This window comes from Pimephales promelas, chromosome 2 (assembly GCF_988280905.1).
Source record: "Pimephales promelas chromosome 2, fPimPro1.hap1.1, whole genome shotgun sequence".
Taxonomy (NCBI): Eukaryota; Metazoa; Chordata; class Actinopteri; order Cypriniformes; family Leuciscidae; genus Pimephales; species Pimephales promelas.
Window position 1 is genome coordinate 34,126,442 of NC_142770.1, and position 23,860 is coordinate 34,150,301.

Below are 23,860 nucleotides of genomic sequence, written 5' to 3' on the forward strand. Positions count from 1 at the left end.
TAACACACTGATGAAAATTTTGCTTCACAATACATTAGGCTATTTATACCCAAAGGATGTGCAGTTGTAATGATTGTTTGTTTGTGTGTGTGTGTGTGTGTGTGTGTGTGCGTGTGCGTGCGTGTGTGTGTGCATGTGTGTGTGTAATGGGTGGCGCCAACACTGATATTGCAAACCCCTCAGCAAATGTGCAGCTGTGCCCATGACACACACACACACACACACACACACATATATACCTCTCTATCTCTCTCTTTCTCTCACACACACACATGAATATGAAATATATATTTCATATTGACAGCATTATGTTATTTATAGTTTAAGTGTTGTGTTTATCTCTGGATATAGGCTTAATGTGTGTCATTGTTCTCTACAGGTTGAGTGATTGTGGAGTCACAGATGAAGGTTGTGTTGCTCTGGCTTCAGCTCTGAGATCAAACCCCTCACACCTGAGAGATCTGTATCTGTCTGGGAATAAACTAGGAGACTCAGGAGTGAAGCAGCTTTCTGATCTACTGGCGAATCCTCACTGTAAACTGGAGAAACTGTGGTAAGATCATCTCTACCATAAAGACTCTGAGTGAATAAGGATTAACCCTCTAGGCGCCACGGTCAAGTTTACTCGACAAGATGCGTCACTGAATAAAACGGCCGATTTTGTCCAATTGGGTGTCAAATTTCATTCGACCTCCCCTCCACTGGATGGCAGACATGTCATACTTCATCCCCAAGTCAAAAATCATAATTTTTCTATACAAAATGTTCAAGTTACAGCACATTGAATCAGTGCGATCAACAGCGGAGCTAGTATGAGAGTGAGCCATTTCATCAGAGTGTCTCAGCAATCGTAGCGACAGTATTGTGGTGGAGTCTCTGTCTATTATCACTGGGTATGTTAGACGAGGTCGAAGTGTTCATAGTACAGATAGGGGGCAACGTGAAGGCAGGGTGAGGAGTCGCAATAGTGTGCATACTGCATACCGCGCTCGTATCATCTTACTCATGATCTGTGCCTTGCCGTCGCAAGTGATCTTTTGAACTAAACAGGTTTTGTCTACTTGTGTTTGTGTGTCATATGAATAATATATATATATATATATATATATGTGCTGTGCCTCATACATGGAATCAGAGTGTCATAATATGCAAATTAGAGAAATATTAAGGATGACCAAAAGTTTATGTAGGGATTACATTTCCCTCTAATTTACAGAATCAATTAATTTTTTACTTTTAAAATAAAGCCTTATGAAATTAAGATGTCAAAATCGAACGTTTTACAAAAAAACCTCTGGCGCCTGAAGGGTTAATATGTAGATAGTGTATAGATGCAGGAGGTGGAGATTTATAGCCTTTTCTCACAGCATTGGATATAATTAAACTAATTAATTTGACGGTGGATCCAGAAAGGTTCAAAAGACAATCACCAGAGACACCTGGAGACTTACCGCTGTAACGTGCAGAAGACTCTGACTGAGAGTTTGGGGAAAGAGACTGCAACGGCCCATGCCAACACAAGGATAATATCAGAAGGACATTACATGTAGTCACGCAATGCTGACGTTGAACATTAACAATTTGAGAACAAAGGATAATTTGCATGGTTTGACATGATAAGATAAACAATCGTTAGATTTAATCAGCGCGATTTACTGCAATGCTTTTTTCCCTTAGTTGGTCTGTTTCACTCTCTCTCACACACAAACACACACAGACACACACACATACACGTGTAAATAAGTATTATTTAAGTTTTTCTTGTATATATTTAAACATTTATTTAAAACATCAATCTCATAACATTAGTCTATTTGAAGAGTTCAGATGCAAAAGCCTCTAAGTGCCATTTGAAATTTTCTTCTTTAATGATGATTTTTATCAAACTTGTATATTTAAGTTCAGTGGTTTCACTTAAATGGCAATGATAATTACCTATTAATTGTTATTTAAGTGAAATTACTGAACTTAAATATACAAGTTTGATAAAAATCATCATTAAAGAAGAAAATTTCAAATGGCATTTAGAGGATTTTGCATCTGAACTCTTCATTTATTGTAGTTGCAATTTTGCAGTGTTTAGACTATATAATATAATTTAATTGGTAACAGCCCCATTTTAACTGAATTTATTGATCAAATGTAAGAATTTGACATGAAAGATGATGCATACATTTAATAAGGTAAAATTAAAGCAGTGCCATTATAAAGGTAAATAACGCCCTGGGGTAAATATAACACACTGATGAAAATATTGCTTCACAATACATTAGGCTATTTATACCCAAAAAAATGTGCAGTTGTAATGATTGTGTGTGTGTGTGTGTGTGATGGCTGTGCCACTGACACACACACACACATACATATACTTCTCTCTCTCTCTCACACACACACACACATGAGTATGAGATATATATTTCATATTGACAGCATTATGTTATTTATAGTTTAAGTGTTATGTTTATCTCTGGATATAGGCTTAATGTGTGTCATTGTTCTCTACAGGTTGTGGGAGTGTGGAGTCACAGATGAAGGTTGTGTTGCTCTGGCTTCAGCTCTGAGATCAAACCCCTCACACCTGAGAGAACTGCATCTGTATAATAATAATCTAGGAGACTCAGGAGTGAAGCAGCTGGAGGATCTGAGGGATGATCCACATTATAAACTGGAGACACTAGAGTAAGAATAGTTCTTAACAGTTTTCATCATCATATTTTCATTTAAAGTTCAAATCTCTGTTTTACTTGTTTTACTCGCTAGAAATAATAATAAAGGTTCAAGTTCAGTAACAAACTAGTGTGTGTGTGTGTGTGTGTGTTAGGGGTTGAACGACTTCAGATTTTTTGAAGTCGACTGTTATGACATCAAAGTCGAGTCGACGTCGACTAGTCGCTGACGTCATTCATAAAAACACAAGAGATGAGACAGATTTGCAACATGCCACAATTTGCAATTAACAGAAAGTGACGCTGACAGCTCATAATGGGGCCGTTTACACCTGGACACTATGCGTTTTTACTGATCTGATTTATCAAAACGATTCCATTTACACCTGGTCACATAAATATGTTTGGCAAAATGGATATAAATCCGATTTTCAAACAACGCGCTATATGCAGATTTAACGGAGTTCTCATCACCGGTAGCAACAGTAATGAGCTTTTTTTATCATCAGCTAATTTCAAACTCAAAGACCGCACTGAGAGAGACAGCACTGGTAAGATAATTTTGTTTCTTTACTTTTAACCAAGATGATTGTGTGTTAAGCGTCTGTGACTTACTTTCACTTTGATTTACGATAGTTTGCACGTTGGCTTTATGGATAGATGCTCAGCTGCGGTGCGTGTTATAGCTTCATCATGAAAATAATAGCATAGGCTGCTCTCACGCGTTTTATTTCAGCGTTTTTGGGAGAAGTCCAATTTACATATGCGATTTCAACAACCAGATGCATGTATGTGTCCAGTTTCGTCTTTAAAGCGTCCCAGACCTCCTCATGAAGTGGTTTGAGCATAAATCCGTCTCCAATGCGTTTCGGAGGGCATTTAGCTTACACCTGGTGTTTTCACGATCGGATAGTGTTGTGGAAATTTTAATCTCACATATATTAATATGATTATTGGATCTTATGTCTCATTATTTCTTTATTATGTTCACTTTCTATATGTAACCACAGAGGAATGCCTTATGGGATGGGGGAAGATTTGTTCTCCCTTATCAGGAGTGGAGCTAGGCACCAGAGGACCGGCCGGGTCAGGGGTCATCTTAGATTGGGAGGGGGTTAGTAAATCTAACCTGACATCATGAATCCTATGGCTTTGTGGAAATTTACAAAGAAGGCTCGGCTTGCAGTAAATAACCTTGGGGAGGGCTATTTAGTCTTCACCCCGGCCTGTGTTCTGGGCGTCACTCCACTTCGCAGTGATCTGTGTTGGTGATTGAGCCTTATTGTTCTTGCAAGAATAATAAACCTTTTCCTTTATTAATTTGACTCAGAGTGTCTCTTACGAAGTGATGTCTGTTTATTGAATTTTTGCCTTAACAATAGCAATCAGATCACAGAAACAGGTGAAGTGGCCAGATGAAGCTAAACAGCCCGTTGTTTACATCATCATTTAGGATGAAAAGAAAAAAAAACTATAAATTCACGTTAGTGATGGATCTAAGTAATACAAAGTAATATTCCAATTTATTGCGGGTGAATTAGAAATGCATTAATATGTTTAAATAAATATATGGGGAAAAATAGGCTGTTTGAATGATTTTAAAAGAGACTGCTCTCATTTCCCGGTAAAACAGTGAGCGTGCGTCATGCTTACTTTCGTTTTCAACAATATAGTGGTGCTACGTTAGTAAAGTATTTCCATACGCTTTATGTACCAATGCTGCTTTCTTGCTGCAATGACCCTCTAGGCTCTTCATCTGTTGTCGTCTGCAACGCGGCCAAATACTATCAAAATTAGCGCAATCATATAGTGTCACATGATCAACGCGACTAGTCGACGTCAAGCTAAAAGCGTCACGGCATTGCATTAAGGTCGACTAGTCGACTAATCGACTAGTCGGTTCAACCCCTAGTGTTTGTGTGTGTGTGTGTGTGTGTGTGGAGATTGTGTCTGAGATCACCATATAATGAGTCTTAAATTCAGCTTCAGTTTCAGCTTCAGTTTCTGTCGGTCTCTGGACTTTAAACTGTTTAATATGAGTGTAATTCTGCTCATACTGTTGTGACTGATTGTGAGAATAATATGAATGTTATGTTCATCTTTTCCCCTTTTCCCCTTGAACTGTCTCTATAGGCATCTTTACACAGCCGAGTTAAGGCTGCTCTAAAGCGGCTCTGTGTCTGCTCAAAGTTCTGTGTAAAGACACAATGCCGCATAAAAGCATACTGAGAATATGCCGGCCTGACCCGCCTCAGCCGCTAGTGTCAAAGATGACTCTGATATTGTTTTGCTTCAGTGTAAATGAGCGCCAACTTGTGCCGCTCTAAACTATGCCATAGTCATGACAACCAAACGCGCGGCGCGACAGTCAAGAAGCGGAAGACAACACATATAGGCCGAGCTCCATATTGTTTTAGCCAAATTAAAACATGTCAGCCAACAAGAGACAATAAAGTAAATGAGTCCTGTACTCACATCGTGAAGCAAACCAGCAAAATAACAGAGTCGTCGTGTGTGTAATCGATTGGCTTTGGCTGTTAGTAATCTTCCTTTGAAGAGACTGGCAGATCAACACGCCGCTACATTTCTCTCAGATACGGTAAATGCTTATTCACGTCACTGTGTTATATTATATTCCAGAAATCATCTTCTTGAGGACGATATTACACACACACACACACACACACACACACGCGACCTGCCTGACACGCTAACAAAAGTGACGCCTGTGGTTTCTGTGCTGCTTTTTCTGTGTAAAGACGCCTTATGTGTGTGATAATCTGAGATTTGGGTTGTTATTAACTGATATTAAATCTGTAGTGAGTGTAATGATGATTTCTGCTGGTTCTGGATCTGTCCGTTGTGTGAAAGTGACCTTTCATGTGCTTTTGATTTTGTAAAGTGACTTTGAGCATCAGATAGAAGCTATATTATCATGTTGGAGAAGGAATTATTATAGATTATCTAGTTAGTTTTCTTATGAAAAGATGTGACAGATGTAATATCTCATACTGCATATGTGACTGTGTGTGTTTTATTTTAGTTATAGATGACAGTCTGATGTTCTGCTGATCATCTGATGGTGAATAAGGATCCACTACAGAGACTCACAGTCAACAGAATCAACAGAGACTGAAGATACAGTGACTTCACTGTTAGAAATTAAGACTTCATTTAGATTTCAACCTCTGACAGACCTGATGAGGCGGCAGTGAAACACCTTTTATTTCACAGCAAATTACACTTTCTCATTCATAGATTAACCTTTTTATTTGTATAAACGCACAGTATAAACTCAAAAATGTTGGAGTTTTAGAGCAACTATTGATCCTGAATGTGTGTGTGTTGTACCAGCAGAGGGCAGGCCCGGTTCTGGAACCAAATCACTGAGGGTGCTTCTGAAAATAGTGAGGGTGCTCAAAATAGGGCTGAGCGATACCTAGTGTCTACGACAATATTGTAATTGCTGTTATGTTAAACTATATGTGATCTGCATGATCGAGTAGCCTATGTCCCTGTACGAGCTTTTGTGCTTTACATTTATATCATATAATATAGTTAATAAATGTTACACACAGAGTGCTTTTCCCCCAAATATCAGCAGTATTGCAAATGTGTGAAGTATTGAAAATGAAACTGACTACATTTTAGACGTATAGTTTCTGACGACAATGAATCAGTCCATTTAAACAGCTGATTTAAAGATTAAATGACTCACTCATTAAGACAGTCAAATGCTGGTCACTCGATCGGCCGCGGCACTTGCTGGGGTTTATCGCCGGTGTTTGAATGGGTGTCCTGCGGTGAGAGCGAAGGCAGGCGGTGTCATTTCGTCTTGTTGTGATGTAGAGCTTTGAGCTTTCTTGAGCCAATGTCGTATGTCCATGATTGAAAATGGACAATTAATATTTTTAGGCTACCTAAAGGCCTCTAAAAAGTCAGCTATCGAATTTCCTGAGCGGGACGCACACCCAAGCAAAGTGGGCAATTAAAGAGACAGCTTCACCTATGTATCGCGATCGCGAAAGGACAACCAATCCAGTGCATTAAACATGAAAGCCCGGTCTGGCACATGTGAATCGGGTGACGGCGTCTGTCCCCATCTGCTGAGTAAGAGCACCTAAAACAGAAAATAAAATCACAATGCAAAGAATTAGCATTTAAGTTAAACAGGAGACATTGGTACATTCGTGCCGCGAGATGTTCCTATATGAAGTATGTAACGTGAGGCAAAGATAGAAAAAATGTGTAAAATATTTCAAAAGAAAGAAATATGTGTGTTACTTTAACAAAACATATTTGGGTATAAAGAACAGTGCCACAAAACCATTTCTTTGAGTGCATAATCATCTTTGCAGCCAACACACTCAGTAAACACTTGAAACTATTAAAATATCTCCTCGAGTATTTTTTCCCGGACACATTTTTTCTTTTGCTTTGCGGCAAGCTTTATACACATATACATATCGTTTCAAAGCAGCTTTACAGAAAATGCATGCGTCTAAATGACAATTTCGAGTGATCTGTTATCTGAGGGGTTTGTGTTGGGAGCCGACTGCAATCGCACAGCTGGACTTGGTGAGAGCGGCTCCCATGTGTCGTGTGTTGTTCAGCATATGGCAGCATAACAATGAAGAAAAGAAGAGATAGCTGTAACATCCAACAAGTGCAAGTGGGCCACCCCAAGAGAGGACTCTTTAAAGAAAGTGGAGTATCAGCAGGGCAAGGACTTCATTTTTAACAACTCTCAGCAATATAAAAAAGGAAAATCTTGGAAAGGTCATTCTGCCCCCCTCTGACCGCTGCTGAGCAAGCCCAACTCTACAACAACCTCTCGCAATGCCGCACACAAGAGGAGCAGATCATCAAACCAGTAGTCCTGTCTGTTGTGGAAGAGTACGCAGCGTCCTGTGTGCCAAAGGCTGTCATGCCGGATCTACCAGAAGCCCTCACCAACCTGTGTAACAAGCAGACAAGAGACCTCAACCTGGCCGATGTACAAGATCGAGCAGAAGCACTACTGAAGACATAACTGTGACCAAAGAACACGTACAGAAGACTCAATCTATCATTGCTGGTGTGTGTGTGAAATGAAAGACAGTTTGGACTACCTTTCCTGAAGTTCACAGTCCGTGTATTGAAGAGAATGCTGCGAGTCAGCGGAGGCCTCCCTGAGACCCAAACCGCGGACTCCCTTGCCGGCTGGATCGAGGCGGAGTTGCGTTTTTCACGGGACATTGTTCAGCCAGCACTGGGAGCGCCACGGAGTGAAACCCATACACAAAAGCAGGTGGGCAAAGATAAACTTACATATCTATGGCAGAATAGAAAATCTAGAGCAATCAAGATTATTCTTAACAACAGTACATACCCAAGTGTACCAGTTAGCGCGGATAATGTGCCATCTGTGCAGAACTACTACACTTCTAAATGCGCGCCTGTGAGGCTTGAAGGTGTGTCTATCATTCTTCCCTGTACAATTTAGCCAACCTAACACTTCGCTGTTCCAGGGTTCTCAAGTCTCACGCATTGGCCGTGAGACACACGCATTTCGACCGGTTCACACGCTCACACGCCACACTGTGTATTTCTCACGCTGAAAAGGCAATGCCAACCAAGTTGTCCTGGCTGAAAGCTTTCTAACGTTGTATACGAGGCGCAGGCAAACAAAGTGAAGTTTCCTGCCACCAGCGCGTATCTCCGCCAGATTGCGTTCGTTACTAGGCAACATACTGTATATGCGCTCTGCGTGCACCACTGATCTATACATGACATGTCATTCAGTAGCGCGAACACACGGAAATGGACGGAACATCCTCGGCCACCGTACGTTCGTTACTAGGTAACCAACAACATCGCGCGAACACATGTGTCGTGATGGAGAAGAAGGTAAGTTGGAAGAAGCTCGTCTAACATTTTTGGGCTAGAACATTTAATATGTAGCCCATCGTACATTATTATTGATGCAGTCAAAAACTCTACAACTACTTTGCAACCAGGCTCAGTTTGGCTATCTTACGTTATCTGAAACTAAGAGAAATGTTAGTGGGTATGGAAAGGAATGAAGATTTACTGATTTTATTTTAAATTATATTATACTGTAATATTAATAGTCTTTCTAGTTACATTAAGGATGTATTACAGCAGATTGCTCTGGGTAATATTTAATCATTGTCATAATGTTGCATTTGTATTTTTCAAAGATGTCAGGAAAAAAGCAGAAAGATATTTTGTCATTTTGGGCACCAAAGGGTAAGCCCCCTAAAAAGGTTGCCAGATTAGAGGAGGAGACAGTGGAAGAGGTGGTGCACTCTAATCTTTCCATTTGTTCTCAATGTCCCACCACACAATAAATCATTCGTCTAGATAGAAGACGCATTCAAAAATCAAAATGAAATTTTTAAAGATTTGTTTGAAACTGTTTGGAGCAATTTGTTATATTTTTGGTTAGCTATATTTGTAATACTGCATTAAAGAGTATTTAATGTGATTAATTGCTCTGTCATTTATCAGATTTACTAATTGTTATAATTTTAATTTGTTCTGGTTAATTATGAACAATGGGTAAAATTGGGGGCGGGGATGGGTGGGGCGGGGCTTCATTATGGCTCCTCCCCTAACCGCGTGTGATCTCACTCCAAGCTTTTGCTCAAACTTGAGAACCCTGTTCTCTGTCTGTTCACTGTCACTGAAGTGGAGAAAGTGGTCAATGATCTCCCCAATAATAAAGCAAGTGGACTTGATGGCGTGACCTATGAAACACTGAAAAATAACAAACAAACGGTGTGCCCAATTCTGACCAATATATTTAACATCTGTCTGGAAAATGGTAAAGTTCCAGAATCATGGAAAGGGGCCCTGATCCACCGTATTCCCAAAAAAGATGATATTCCTGACGCTCCGTCTACCTGGAGAGATATTTCCCTGTTACCTGCAGTCTATCTGAAGTGTTTATGAAGTGTATAGACCCTTTTACAGTTGGTAAACACGGTGACGTTTTTTTTGTGGGCGGAGCTTAGAGGGAGGCAGAAAGTTCCCTCTGGCCGCTTCACTAACGCTAGTTAGCAAGGATTGTTAGCTTGTTTTTTTAACAATGACTGGAGAAAATCTGATATTATCTTAATGAGTAAGGTCAATTAGTGTCCAGGACCGCGATTGTTATTTCCAAAAGTTATTTTTAACGGACGGAACCAGATTGGCCGACCTGTAGCCGCCTACACGCTCACTCAATGCATGGATGATCTGACAGGATTAACGTACGTTACCTCGGTTGAGTGGCCTGACTTCTACACCTACCTTATAGAGAAACCGATGGTAAAGAGAAACTGAGGGCATATAAATCTTTAGATGCCTATATGGTCCTGTACAAGACTTGTGTGTATGATCCGCAGTTCTGCCGAGACCACGACAATATAAAGAGTGACATTACAGTGCGAAAAATATTTCGGGAATAAAAATATTGGGAATCAAAACAGGGTGCCCGTGGAGTGCCATCAATTTCATTCTGGCGATTAACTCCTGGATGAAGTGGCTGTGCCAGTGCGCGCCTGCAGGTCTCCAAACCCAGTGCAAGGCTATGCGGACCATGTGGAAATCTCTTCAAGAGATCATGAAAGTGTAATTTCCAACAAGACGCAGTGGAGGAAACAGATGTTATATAGAGCAAAGTCTGATAAACCCCCTGCCTTTTCATTAATGCAGAACGCCATGAAACCTATCCTTATCTGGGACATAAATTTAACATCAGTGGTGATTGGGAGGAACAGATCACAGAGCTGTGTCACGAGTACACTCCACTATGCCCCACTCCCCATAATGATGAAAGTTGAAGCCATCAGGCTGATTGCAGCGGCTAAAATTCAACATCTTTTCCCAAACGTACATATTCCACAATGCACATTGATGAACGATGAAACGGTAAAGATGGTGAGGAAATGGTTCTGTCTTAATAGCCGTACAACTCGGGATATTATCTTCCAGCCGTGTGGAGACGGAGGCCTCGGCGCCCCAAACATCGAATGGCTTTACACCGCTTCTAGAACAGGACATCTTTTAAATATGCTCAATAATGATGATACAACTGTTAGAGAATTAGCACGTGAATCGCTGTTTTTACATCTACAGCGTCTGCCGCTTCCACCAACGAGCCTCAGTTTCTTGGATTTAAACTAAAGCAGAACGGAAAGTTAGACGGATTTGGAGTGCGCTCTGATTGGCTGGACTTAAACGAGCTCTGTGGCCGTATAGGAATACAGCTGTCCTGGCTTGGACCCGACGGAGAAGTAGTTGCACTCGACGATAACATAATCACCAATCCGCTGGTTTCCACCTTGGCGATCCTCAATAACGACAGTACACCTCACCAACTACAGATTAAGCATGCGAGAGCTTCAATTCTTCATCTCAGACAAACCCAGAACGGACAGCGCTGGACGGGCCTCAGACTACAAGGAAAACTTGCATTACTTCAATTCGCTGACCATTCAGTGTCTCATTCTGTACTGAAAAACTCTTCAATCTCAGATGATATTAAAGGATTCATGATTAAAGCAAGATTACAGTGTCTCCCAACAAAGTACAATCTGGCAACATGGTACCCATCAAAACATGAACCCTACTGCATATTACATCCAACTCAGCAGGAGAATGAAACGGTTGCTCACATATTAAATGGATGCTACAATTATAAAGGACTGTATGTGGCCAGACACGACCGTTTAGTTGATCTGGTTGCAAAGGACTTGAACAAGGTAATCTGTGGACATGGTATTAAGATTCATTAGCATAGTACTGTACAAGTTAAGTTGGTTTCATCAAAATACATCTGACAGTGAGTCTTTTAAAAACATCCCAAATACTCCTGATATTGTGATTGTAAATGAGGTTATGAAATCTGTGTGTATGTTTGAGGTGGCCTGCTGTTTTGACCTGTATATGGATATGTGTTACTACTCCAAACTATTGAAATATCAACCACTTGTAGATCGCATTTATGAACTTGGTTACAATTGTAAATGAATAATTCTGGTGTTTGTAAGTTTAGGCCACGTCCATAAGAGTGTGGTCCGGCGGATGCAGTTAGGACGGCTGCAGAAAAGGAGGCAAAAAAGCTTGCAAAATTCTGCTCTGTTTCAGCCACCATAGGGAGCTTGCAAATCTGGAGACGGAGATGCTTTAGTCACCTCTTTTTATCTATTCTCACAAAAATCATGTTGTTAAGTAAATGCTATTTATTAAAACAATAATAGAGCTGAACTTGCTATTTTACCATGAGATGAGTCAGCAAGGAAAGAAGAGGGTGCGTGGCATTGTGATTTTTAATTTTAATTAGCAAGAAATATTCACCTTGTTAAAAAATATAAAAATGTTATTTAAAGTTTATTCCTTGTATCGTGACACATGGATTTCTCTGGGTTAAGCCCCAGATATCCACTCACCGTAGAACCGCCCCTGATCGCGGATGCAAAATATATTATAGAAAATTTGAAAGGTAATTGCCAGATGTTTTACTGCGTCACATGGCAACCAACAATTTATTAAATGTTACAAAATATTGTAACTCAAAGTTTTCCTCTGACTGCAGTCACAGCTGTAGAAATAAGTTGCAGCAGTGTAATTCACACAATTCACCACAGGAGGGCGACTGGCTAAGTTGTCTTGTTTTAAAGTTTTAGTGCTTAGCTTTTTGTGTTCAAAATGTTCAAAGGTTTATATAGTGAGCGAGTACATGTATCAGTTGTCCAAATCGTGCTTTGTCTTATCCTGAATCACTGTGGTACACCTATAATAAGCGTTTATATTCGGACTATTTTATACTGGTTCTGGTCTTACCGCTGCGGAGTAGCACAGGACCTGCGTGACTCGTCATTCATGTTTGGTTCAATATTAAATTATACTCTAACTTAACGTTACCTTTGGCTCGTGGAGAGAATAATATTCGTTTGAACTTTTTTCATTTCACGTGAACACACACCAGAATTCTTGCAGGGTCGATTTATCTATTCCGCTGACTCAAATCTTTAAATGTTTATGGGTAAAATGACAGCAGTGTAGTTCACACAGTTCACCACAGGAGGGCGTCCAGATAAAAACAAATGTTCGTCTTAACCCTAAAACCGTATTGTGGACAAATCAAAATAGTTTTGATTTATTTTTAAAATATACTTCCCTTGACCTGAGCGGTACAAGACTTGGCTGCTTTTCCTAAGTTTGCCTCCTGAACACACACGATATTTTTTTGACTCAATTCTAAAATTTTAAGTGGGTGGAAAAAAAACCTTCTTAATCTTGTATTTGGGTCAAAAATGGGCACCCATAGAAATTAATGGGGAAAAACTGTAATTTAGAGCATTCTAAAATAAGCCTAAATAAGACACCGGGTGACAGCAAAGTCGCTTCATCTTTAGGTTTTACATTTGCCAACAAATACTACATCGTGGATTAAAGTCCATATTTTGTTACATTGAACACAAAATAACTTAAAATAACATTAAAATGATCTCGCTGCATATTTTATTCTGTTGCGCTTATATTTTTTTCTGTTATTAAAACGTCTGAATCAACGGCTTTATAAGAATAATTCTTAATCAAGCTAGTTTTCCTCTAGAGTTGCTGCTGTAGAAAAAATGTTTCAGTGTACAGTGTACAGTGTAATTAATACATTTTACCACAGGAGGGCGTTTTCAATTCAAATTTAAAAGTACGTACAACTATTATACCATAAATAAAAGGGGTCATATGTTTCATGTGGTAACGAACGATTTATTTAACACGAAATCAATGTAAAATAATGTAATGCAAAGTTTTCCTTTGACTTGAATTAACTAGAAGTAGGTAGACATTTTTAGGTAGAAATAATTAACAGGAGTGTAATTCACATGAATTCACCACAGTTCGATCAAGACATTGGACTTTTTAAAATTACATAATGTATTTGTTTATTTTAACAAATCGGGAGGCAGTATACAATACACAGAGAATGATACAATCAATTTTTCATATTTTTCCCTTAGTTTATACATCCAAAAATATATTTCATTTTAAAACTACATGTTTGCCAGAGGTTTTCAATTATTTATCAAAGGATTTTAATCAATGCAAATAATTTAATAAAAGGTTTTAACAGAAATGAGACAATTAACAGCAGTGTAATGCACATAATTCACCACAGGAGGGCGTTTAGACGTGAGTCTTTAAATTGATATTACAGATATAAGAATATATTTCCATTAAACAAAAGCAAACTTTTCTAGATTTTTTTTTTTTACTATGTCGATTTAAATGAATAATTTATCAAACAATGTGAAATAAATGCAAAGTAAGTGCAGAGTTTAGTGCAGTTTTCCTCTGGCGCTCTGAATACGGTTCAGCAGTGTAATTCACACAGTTCACCACAGGAGGGCGATTAAACTCCATTTTCAACAGAATATCGCAGACAGGGGCGGCGCTAGGGGTGGGCTAAGGGGGCTGTTTTCAGTAAAGCCCCGAATGTTTTTATTTCCTTGCATTGTACACACCATCACTCACTGAGAGAATTTAATTAATTAAATGTATATTTCTCGACTCTCGCATCACAGCGTCCGTCAACATACGCATTGTCATTCACAACCGACAAGAACCGCCCACTCAGGCTAGTGCTTCTGACTGACATGTAAACTGGCCAACCATCGATGAGAAGCTCGGCGGTCTTGTACGATCCAGCCAATGAAATTAAATATTTTGGAGCCAGGTGTTTGTTGTAGTGATGGGCAGATCGAGGCTTTGTGAAGCAATGAAACAGATGAAGCAAATGTGCTATATTGATTCGAGGCTTCGAATCAATCCGACACCCGTCTCCATGGTGACACCTAGTGGTCAATTGCAGGTGTTGATCTGAAACAACCTTTACAACAATGGGTTTTTTTATTATTGTATTTTTTAAATATATGATGCTTGTATCAGGCCTTATCTGAAACTGGCCATTGATTGTACAGTTTAAGAGTAATGTTTCTTGCATTGTACTCCAACTCCATCAAATGTTTTTAAAATAAAATTGCTTTATATAGTACTAAAGTTTCTAATAATTCAGTGGGTTTAATAATGTGTGATAACTGCTTTTGTTCATTTCAGGTGAACATTTTCAGACAAAAGGGCTTCAAATAAATGGGTTGCAGATATAATTACCCATCTGCACCCCACTCCTGTCACTAAAACTCTTTTGGATAAAATGTGGAGGGCCTATGAATTTATCTTGACAAAATGTAAGTAATGTTTTGGTTTAGCAATTATGAATATTTTAAGATACATGTATATTTCTTTGTTAATATGTTCGGGTTTTAAATTAAAGTAAACTTGTATTATAGCAACCTCCTTAGCACAGCAACCGGAGAGTCAAGCAGCAGAGGGTCGAGCGGCAGCGGAGGATCAAGCGTCGGATAAAGTGGCGGCGGAGGATCAAGCGGCGGCGGAGGGTCAAATGGCGGTGGAGGGTCAAGCGGCGGCGGAGGGTCAAATGGCGGTGGAGGAGACTGTATTTGTTCTTAACCTTGTTCCTTTGTCTTCCCCACTCTCTCCAACCTCTCTCTCTCCTACTTCCTCTTCTACTTCTACATATATTCTTCCTTCACTTTCTTCCCCACTTTCACTGCCATGCTCTAAATCTTTGCGACAAATTAAACGTAAAAACACCTCTACCTCTTCACACTATTCTCGCTCTGTCTCTCCTCCATCTCTGTCTGCCTCTTCCATCTCCACGTCTTTGAGTCAGGAAGGGCTAAAAAATACGTGTGAAGAACAGAAGAAAAGGTAACTTGCATGGTACATCTTACTCCACACTAAATAATTTTGCTCCAGTTAGAGTTGACTTCATGTGAATTGGAATAATTCAGTGAACAGTTATTGGTACCCAGTTTGCAGTATTTAGGTATTTAGCTGTGGCCTGACTTTTTTTTCATATTAAACTATGTTATTCCCTTAAAGCAGAACTAAGTAACTTTTTTTACCTTAACTGAACAGCTTTGGAGTCATTGTAATGTTTATATTACTGATTTCGTGTTGAATGGTGATCGTCTCGCACCCCCCTGGTGCCTGTGAGCCGCAAAACCACCCTTGCAACTTTAGGCCGGCGGCTCGCCGGCCTCAGTGTTAGGAAGTATCGTGAGATTTCAGGTCTCGCGAGGTAACGAATTGCTTTACGGCACTATACGCGCACACGCATGCGTACACGTCCCCATCCATCCAGGAGCCGGCTAGCTATAAGAAAAAGATAACGCTAGATATTGAATTCTTCAAGTTTTCGTGATGGCTGATGTAAAAGAAGAAGAAGAAAGCTCGGAAGTGTTTATCAGAGGAACAAAGAAAGAGAAAACGGACCGGCTTTTTCAGAATAGAGAGAACTGAAAGAAAGTGAAGCCTGCAAAACCGATGCTGACCTGGCCTTCTTGCTGTTGCACTTGTAAGTATCTTTATAATAAACTGTGTTTAATGTTTGTATTTCTTGTAATTGTGACCTCGGGAGTCGGGATGTTTTCTATTGTCTGTTTTTTTTTTTTTTATTATGCTCGCTGTCTTTTACTGGCTTACTAGTACGTTAGATGTTAGCATTTTCATTAGCAAACAAACTTGTTTTCTGTAAGTAAGTGTTTTGTCCGTTCCTCTAGCAGGGTTTATTTGTGTTTCTCAGATCGCCTATAAATCGATATGAAATTCTACAAATTATGCATTAGTTTAGCTTGTCGTCAGCCTCAGAATTAGTAACGTTATACTGTGCTGCTGACTTGATATATAATGCATAAACCGACACGAGAGCTGCTAGCTAATAATGCAACTTTTTTATATTTATTTACCCACATTTACACAAACAGAACTATAAGTAAACGAGAAATTGCATTGCAACTTCACACATGCAACTCCATCTGTGCTAGTTTGACCTTGTGTATAAATGATATGTTGATAAAATTTTTTTATACATTTTCTTTTTCCTTTTTAGCTACAAGCGTTGGCAAGTGTTATCAACTCCGATGCACCCCAGACCACCAGTACCACCGGTCTCAAGCTTCAATAATAAAATAAACAATCTTGTAATAAACAAATTAAACGTGTTTGACTTTCTTTGGTCAATCGTTACGATAGACAACTCGGATCACCAGAAAAATGATAGAAGAATGTAACGTAACATGTATTTTGATAATGCATAATCAAAGTAGCTATAGCTGTAGGCTAAACTAAAAATAAATAAATAGCGGAAATATTTCTTATAGTATTATTGATTTTTAACCATAATGTTACTGATAACGTTTGGTAACACAATAAAAATATACACTATCTCAACATTTGAATAATATTGTTCTGAGAATCATACATACCTCAGTGGACATGGCTCGGGCGTCAGTTTTGTTTGAAATGTGCTGGGGACAGAGACGCATTCGGAAGGGCATTTTCAAAAGTGCTGGGTAACGCATTCATTCTTTTTTTCTCTTTCGAGTAGGTAATGTTTTGAAAGACGATGTCCTGTAGCTTCCTGATGCACATAAATAAAAATGAGCACAATGTCCGAGTATAGTGGGTATATAGAAAATATTCGCCCTTGATATGTACAGTGATGGTCCGTCCAAAGGTAGAATTCCGCACTCGAATAGTTTTTATTTCCCCCTCATCAAAACCAATAATGTTTATCAGTGGTTGAATTGATATAATGTTTATCAGTGGTTTTATATGTTTTGATGAGTGGGGAAAAATATACGAGAGAGGAATTAGAAACCATGAGAAAAAGGGACACGTTTGTGTGCATTTTGATTTGTGATTTCACCGGAAAGAATCTCCGCAACGGATTGAAGCGCGTTTCTGAGAGAAGCCAACACATTTCAGTGCTAGATCGCCTGTTATTTAACAAACAAATGAAACGAATGCTGTTAACTGGAGATGTTTTATTTGCATTGGTACATCTGTGCCGCGAGATGTTTCAAAAATGGTGGGGACAAAATCCGTTTGTTCGCCGGCTTCTCTGAAAACAAATGCACATGGCCTGTCTGAACGAGATGGGAGGGAGAGTTGACAACGAGTTTACGACAGTTTTCTCATATATATATACTCCGAAACTGTAGGGGGAGCTCGAGAGAGAAACCTGCGAGAAAACAGCAAAGAAGTTTCCAGTCTTACTGAGCGCTGCTTTAACTAAGAGGAGTTGATACATACCTCTGTCGTCTCAGTGCGTGCTCTCAATCACTCTGGCGCGCGAGACACTTTGATCGCACTTAACTAGCCCAGTTCATTCAATATGGGCCAAGCAGAGAAGCGACCAAACACCTCCATGTTTTTCCTATTTAAATACAGTTACATGAGCAGTGTAACTCGACCTAGGATGGTGACACAAAATAAAACACTGTGCTTTTCTATGCGTGTAAAGTAGATAACTATATTGTATGGGGGAATACCATAGCAAGTGCAAGTTCATATATCTATGAACTCGGCGCAGTAATATCTTCACTCTGTCGAGGGAGAGGACTTTTCACAAGTGATGATATTACTGTGCCGAGTCGAAGTGCTCCCAAGCACTTGCTGTGGTATTCCGCCATACAATATAGTTATCCACTTTACACGCATAGAAAAGCGCAACGTTTTATTTTGTGTCACCATCCTAGGTCGAGTTACACTGCTCATGTAACTGTATTTAAATAGGGAAAACATGGAGGTGTTTGGTCGCTTCTCTGCTTGGCCCATATTGAATGAACTGGGCTAGTTAAGTGCGATCAAAGTGTCTCGCACGGCAGAGCGATTGAGAGCACGCACTGAGACGACAGAGGTGTGTATCAACTCATCTTAGTTAAGGAAATAACATAGTTTAATGAAAAAAAAACGTTGGAGTATCCCTTTAAGGTCCCTTGCACGCTGATTCTGAAATTTTGGTATGCGTTTTTACGTATTCTTCATTCGGTGGCTCTGAATTGTCAAAACAACATTCAAAATTCTTGCTAATGATCCAAAAACTTTTTTTTTTTTTATAACAGATGAAAGTTTCATAGGCAGTGTGTAAACGTGATTGACTAAACATTTATTTGTTGTATTTATTTTGTAATGTGCGAAAATTTCAGACGTGAATTACGGAGTTGGTGCACAAGAACCTTTAAGAGGACTTTTGGGAAACCAGTCCTGTATTTTTGTTTGATTAGCAAAAAAAGGGATGAATTTACTTTGACCTAAATGGAAAGGACTGCATATCACCTCGCATGTGAAATTATAAATTTGGACAGATTCCGCTACAAATCATGGCATCATGGCTAAATAAACTTTCTTTGTCTTTTCATCATTTCAGGTTGCCGAAAATGTAGTAGGCAGAAGGTTTTCCAGTTTGATCGAATAACTGGGGAACGGATAAATGAGGTAAAATGTGTTCTGTTAGGCTGCTTAGTTTTCTAAATTAATGATTTGGACCTTTCAAAGATAATACAACATGTTATGTCCTATTCCGTGATTGCTTAAACAGTTAAAAATATTATTATTCATGTTTGTGTGTAGGGGAAAGCTGAATTGAAAGTCCACTGGTTGCCATGCACTGTGTGGTAAGTCATGTTTTATTAATTATTCAATTCCATGTTGCAATGCAAATTAGTCTATTCCATGATTAATATGATGTAGGCAAAGTTCTGGTGTCTTGCAAGCAGCGTGGAAGTTCATGTCAGTGTTTTCTGTGACAAGAGAAAACTCACTGGTCTGTAGTTGTTCCCGTCAGTAAATCATCCTCCGAGGTAGCCTTTTGAAAAACTGGAGTGAGGTCGATTATCAGTACTCAGAAGCAAATAGCAATGAGGTGGAGGCATTTAGAAGTGCTAGATCCCGCAGGTAGGTCCTAGGGAGGTAGTAACCTTTAGGACAAGCATTCCAATGATGAAAAAATTATGGAATAGTCTTCCGAGCATTCCAAATTCAGACACACTCTCTTAGTACAGACTTAAGACAAATATCTGAATTTGAAATGCTCGTAAGACTATTCCATCATTTTTAAGACCAAGGGGAGAATGATCTACCTCCTTGTTTTTATTTAGAATATTCTATTTTTTTATATCCTGGAATTGTGTGATTAACACAATGGATTGTAGGTAACAAGGAGCTGAAACATTCAGTACTTTCTAAAGTAATTAATATAGTTCTAAAATTAGCTGACAGACAGCCAATGTATGGACAATAAAATGGTCCTGATGTGATCATGTAAGTGCTATATACATGTAAAAATTATTATTATAATTATCATGGTTTCTGTTTCTAGTAAGTACTGTAGTGGCTAGCTCTAGCTCTGAACTAGCTTATTTATTGAGCCTGCAGGACATCCACTCGGTAATGCATTACAAAAGTATTATCATGCATACATAAATTAATCTTTCAGCATCTGAAACACTTTTACATTTTGATGAACTATCTACATTGAACCCAACAGTGATTTAGATTTGTTTTCTCTGTGTTCTAATGAATTTTTTTTTTGCACTTATGATATTTTACAGTGGCAAAACTTGGGATGATACGTGGGAGCCTGCCTGTGAATTCGCACATTTTATGCCTAATTCCCCACATCCCAACCAGCTTTCAGCATGATGTGTCGTGAGCCTAGTCAGCTGGACTTAAGCAGATTTTTTCTTCTTTTTGTATTCTTTTTATTTTATTTTTCTTGCTTTTGTTCATTAAAGTTTTTTGCACAATACCCAGTCTCTTTTGTGTTTACTTGCTTAATGGTGTTTAAAAAACAACCTTTTTCATGAACTGCACAGATCATAAGGGAGAAAATTAGTGCAGTTGGGAGTTTGACATAATGGAATTCCCAAAGGAATTATTAATTTTTTTTTATTTTTTTTTTAGTTTAGGTAAGTCTACTTTATCTATTTGTTTGGTAAACAACAGAATACTCCTTAATAATGTCATTTAAATGTAGTGGTGTTTGAAATATTCAATTACAATATTAGATATTAATTCCTTTAACATTTATAATCAAAATTGTTATTATTGTAATTACCTATTTATATTTGCCTTGCATTTATTCACAGCAAAATAATGTAAAACTAAATGTGTGTGTGTGTGTGTGTGTGTGTGTGTATATATATATATATATATATATATATATATATATATTGGGGACAATGATTTCTTCAAAGGGAAGGAGTTAAAGAAACGTCTTCATATATTTTGGCACATCACATGAAAAACTAATGTGAACTACAAGGTAGTGGGCATTCAAGGTGAACATGATGGCTTCAATTTACTTATTAGATTATATATAGTTTTCATTGAAGGGGGTTTTGTTAGTCCCTTTTGAATTTGATTAAGAGATTTATTTACATCTGTTCAAAACAAATACTGCAATGCTATAATAACTATCAAGAGTTTGTATTTTTGTAAGATCGCTCATATATTATTATTACGTTATACAATTAAACTGATCAAAGTTACAGTAAAGACATTTATAATGTTAGAAAATAATTTATTTTAAATAAATGCTGTTCTTTTTAACTGTTTTTAACATTGATAATAATAATAATGAATGTTTCTTGATCATTAAATCATCATATTAGAGTGATTTCTGAAGGATCATCATGTGACACTGGAGTAATGCTGAAATGATGCTGAATATTTAGCTTTAATCACAGGAATAAATTAGGCTACACTTTACAAAATTAGAAAAAATCTTAGTGATATATATGAAGAGTTCAGATGCAAAAGCCTCTAAGTGCCATTTGAAATTTTCTTCTAGAATGATCATTTTTATCAAGCTTGTATATTTAAGTTCAGTGATTTCACTTAAATGGCAATGATGATTACCTATTAATTGTTATTTAAGTGAAATTACTGAACTTAAATATACAAGTTTGATCAAAATCATCATTAAAGAAGAAAATTTCAAATGGCATTTAGAGGCTTTTGCATCTGAACTCTTCATATGCTCTAATTAAATGTTGCACTTATTTCGTTTTATGCAGAAGAGAACATGCATTTCGCGAGTTTTATTTGCACGTTTAAAATGTTAGATGACATATTTGTGCAAACTATTGTGAAGTAAAGCTTTCTTTGGTTCTTTCGAGCTCTGAACCGCATGTATACGTGACATCACAAGGGGCGGGGCAATGCGAACCTCCATCTGAGTCCGTTTCGCCTGATGCCTTTATGTCTGATGCCTTTTAGTCTGAGGCTGTTTTGTCTGATGCCTTTTAGTCTGAGGCTGTTTTGCCTGATGCCTTTTTTTCTGAGGCTGTTTTGTCTGATGCCTAATTGTACGAGACCTGACACCTGACATTGTTTTTCCTGAGACCTGAAGCTTTTTAGTCTGAGGCGTGATGCCGTTTTTTCCAATAACTGAAGCCTTTTAGTCTGAGGCATGATGCCTTGTCTTCATATGTCTGAGGTCTGAGGATGTCCTAAAATGTACACCGTACGCATGAAAACTGGTTAATGATTGTCCGATCAGAATCTCTACATGTGTGCTTTAGTATGTTGCTTATTTTGTGACTTTGTAGCTAGATCTAACTACATTTTAATCCCACTAGACATAATTATTCTCATAAAGTGACAAGCAGCAACAAATTTAATAGTTTTTATAGGCTACTTATGAAGACCGTGTACTGTTATTAAGTGTGCAGAATGTTTTAAGACAAGATTCCACTCTGATAATGTAACAGAAATTAAACCATTTCATTTCTGATTTTTGTAAGAGCTTTAATATTCATTTAATATCCATGACATGTACTCATGACATGTTTGCTAAAATAGAGCCTGTTATAAACCGCACTGAACATATTGCCATTGTATTTGTATTAAAGGGTTAGTTCACCCAAAAATGAAAATTCTGTCAGTATTTACTCACCCTCATGTTGTTTCAACCCCGTAAGACCTTCGTTCATCTTCGGAACACAAATTAAGATATTTAAGATACTAAGATCGCTCCTGCATACAGTCCATAGGCTTCTTGAGGGACTGGCTCTTGCTGTCCTCGAAAAGTCATTAAAGACATCGTTAAAATAGTCCAAGTGACTACAGGGGCTCAATCTTAAGTTTATCAAACGACGAGAACACTTTTGTGCGCAAAAAAACAACAAAAATAACGACTTTATTTCAACTATTCACTTCCTTCTCCATGAGCCTGTAAGTCAGTTAACGTAGTGTGATTGCGTAGAGTTACGTCACACGTAGGCTCACTATTGGCCGACGCTGGTCATGTGTGTGTGATGCGTGTGACGTACAATAACAGAAGCTTACGCTATTAAACTAGTAACCTGACTCGCGCAGAGGGAGAAATAAACCAATAGTTGAAATAAAGTCGTTATTTTTGTTGTTTTTTTGCGCACAAAAGTGTTCTCGTCGTTTGATAAACTTAAGATTGAGCCCCTGTAGTCACTTGGACTATTTTAACGATGTCTTTAATGACTTTTCGAGGACAGCAAGAGCCAGTCCCTCAAGAAGCCTATGGACTGTATGCAGGAGCGATCTTAATATCTTAAATATCTTAATTTGTGTTCCGAAGATGAACGAAGGTCTTACGGGGTTGGAACAACATGAGGGTGAGTAAATACTGACAGAATTTTCATTTTTGGGTGAACTAACCCTTTAAGCAGCTTTATCATTGGGAAGACTTTCATTTGTTTCAGCAGTAGAAACCCTAATAACAAATCAAAACAGAATAGTTTTTACATTCTTCAACAGAATAAGATATTTTAGTATTGCATTTATACACAGCATACAAATTACAATTTATAGTATATTTTTTTAATCACATAATTAATCAGCTAAATCATGTAATTCGACTTTCAAAAGCTCCACACTTCACCGTAAGGCAAAACAAATCCAATATTTCCAGTAATTTCAATAAAACAATTAATCAGAGTAGATCAAATCAGAGAACGCACATATCTAACATTTACTGGTGATAACTGTTATAGTGCAACCTTTGCTTCATCATCACAATTTTCTTTAATTAATTACTTGGGAAGAAGTCAGGCTCTAGAGTCAAAATTGTCAGTTCGTCTGTGAAGAGAATTGTCTAAATTTAGCAGTTCAATCCATAATAAACAATAGAAAAAACAAATATAGCAACAAAAACAACATACAATTCCATTTACAAGACAGGCAAATGTACTTTTATGATGCTATTTCCTTTTAACAATCTGCTAAATCAAAATATTCTTTTTTAAGAAGTCTTTAACTTGAATCATAAAGGGAGTTCCAATATATTTTGTGTATTG

The 23,860-nt window shown here is 38.2% G+C and overlaps 1 protein-coding gene and 2 long non-coding RNA genes across 6 annotated transcripts in view; 2 read left to right on the forward strand and 1 right to left on the reverse strand.

Moving 5' to 3' along the window:
- Positions 1-23,860, forward strand: part of LOC120464435 (protein NLRC3) — a 263,102-nt gene that overhangs the window by 52,952 nt on the left and 186,290 nt on the right. The window contains exons 9-11 of one of the 3 annotated variants that reach the window (XM_089122179.1): positions 380-553; positions 2,506-2,679; positions 5,710-6,433. In XM_089122179.1, the coding sequence (XP_088978305.1) occupies positions 380-553; positions 2,506-2,679; positions 5,710-5,719 (358 nt within the window). In that variant the 3' untranslated portion in view covers positions 5,720-6,433. Of the gene's footprint in view, positions 1-379; positions 554-2,505; positions 2,680-5,709; positions 6,434-23,860 lie in introns of those variants that run through there. The other 2 variants (XM_089122182.1, XM_089122176.1) reach the window with 2 other exon arrangements.
- LOC148997241 (uncharacterized) overlaps positions 1-23,860 on the reverse strand; it is a 50,384-nt gene that overhangs the window by 25,801 nt on the left and 723 nt on the right. Inside the window, exons 2-3 of the long non-coding RNA XR_016147119.1 lie at positions 22,486-23,642; positions 6,385-6,786 (exon numbers count right to left, since the gene is read on the reverse strand). This is a non-coding gene — a long non-coding RNA (uncharacterized LOC148997241). The remainder of the gene's footprint in view (positions 1-6,384; positions 6,787-22,485; positions 23,643-23,860) is intronic.
- Positions 15,921-20,334, forward strand: LOC120473516 (uncharacterized). Of its 2 annotated transcripts, XR_016147114.1 has the most exons (4): positions 15,921-16,098; positions 18,955-19,022; positions 19,158-19,201; positions 20,138-20,334. It is a non-coding gene; the product is annotated as an uncharacterized LOC120473516 (long non-coding RNA). The 2 variants fall into 2 exon arrangements; XR_016147113.1 differs by lacking the exon at positions 15,921-16,098 and having other exon boundaries at positions 18,453-19,022.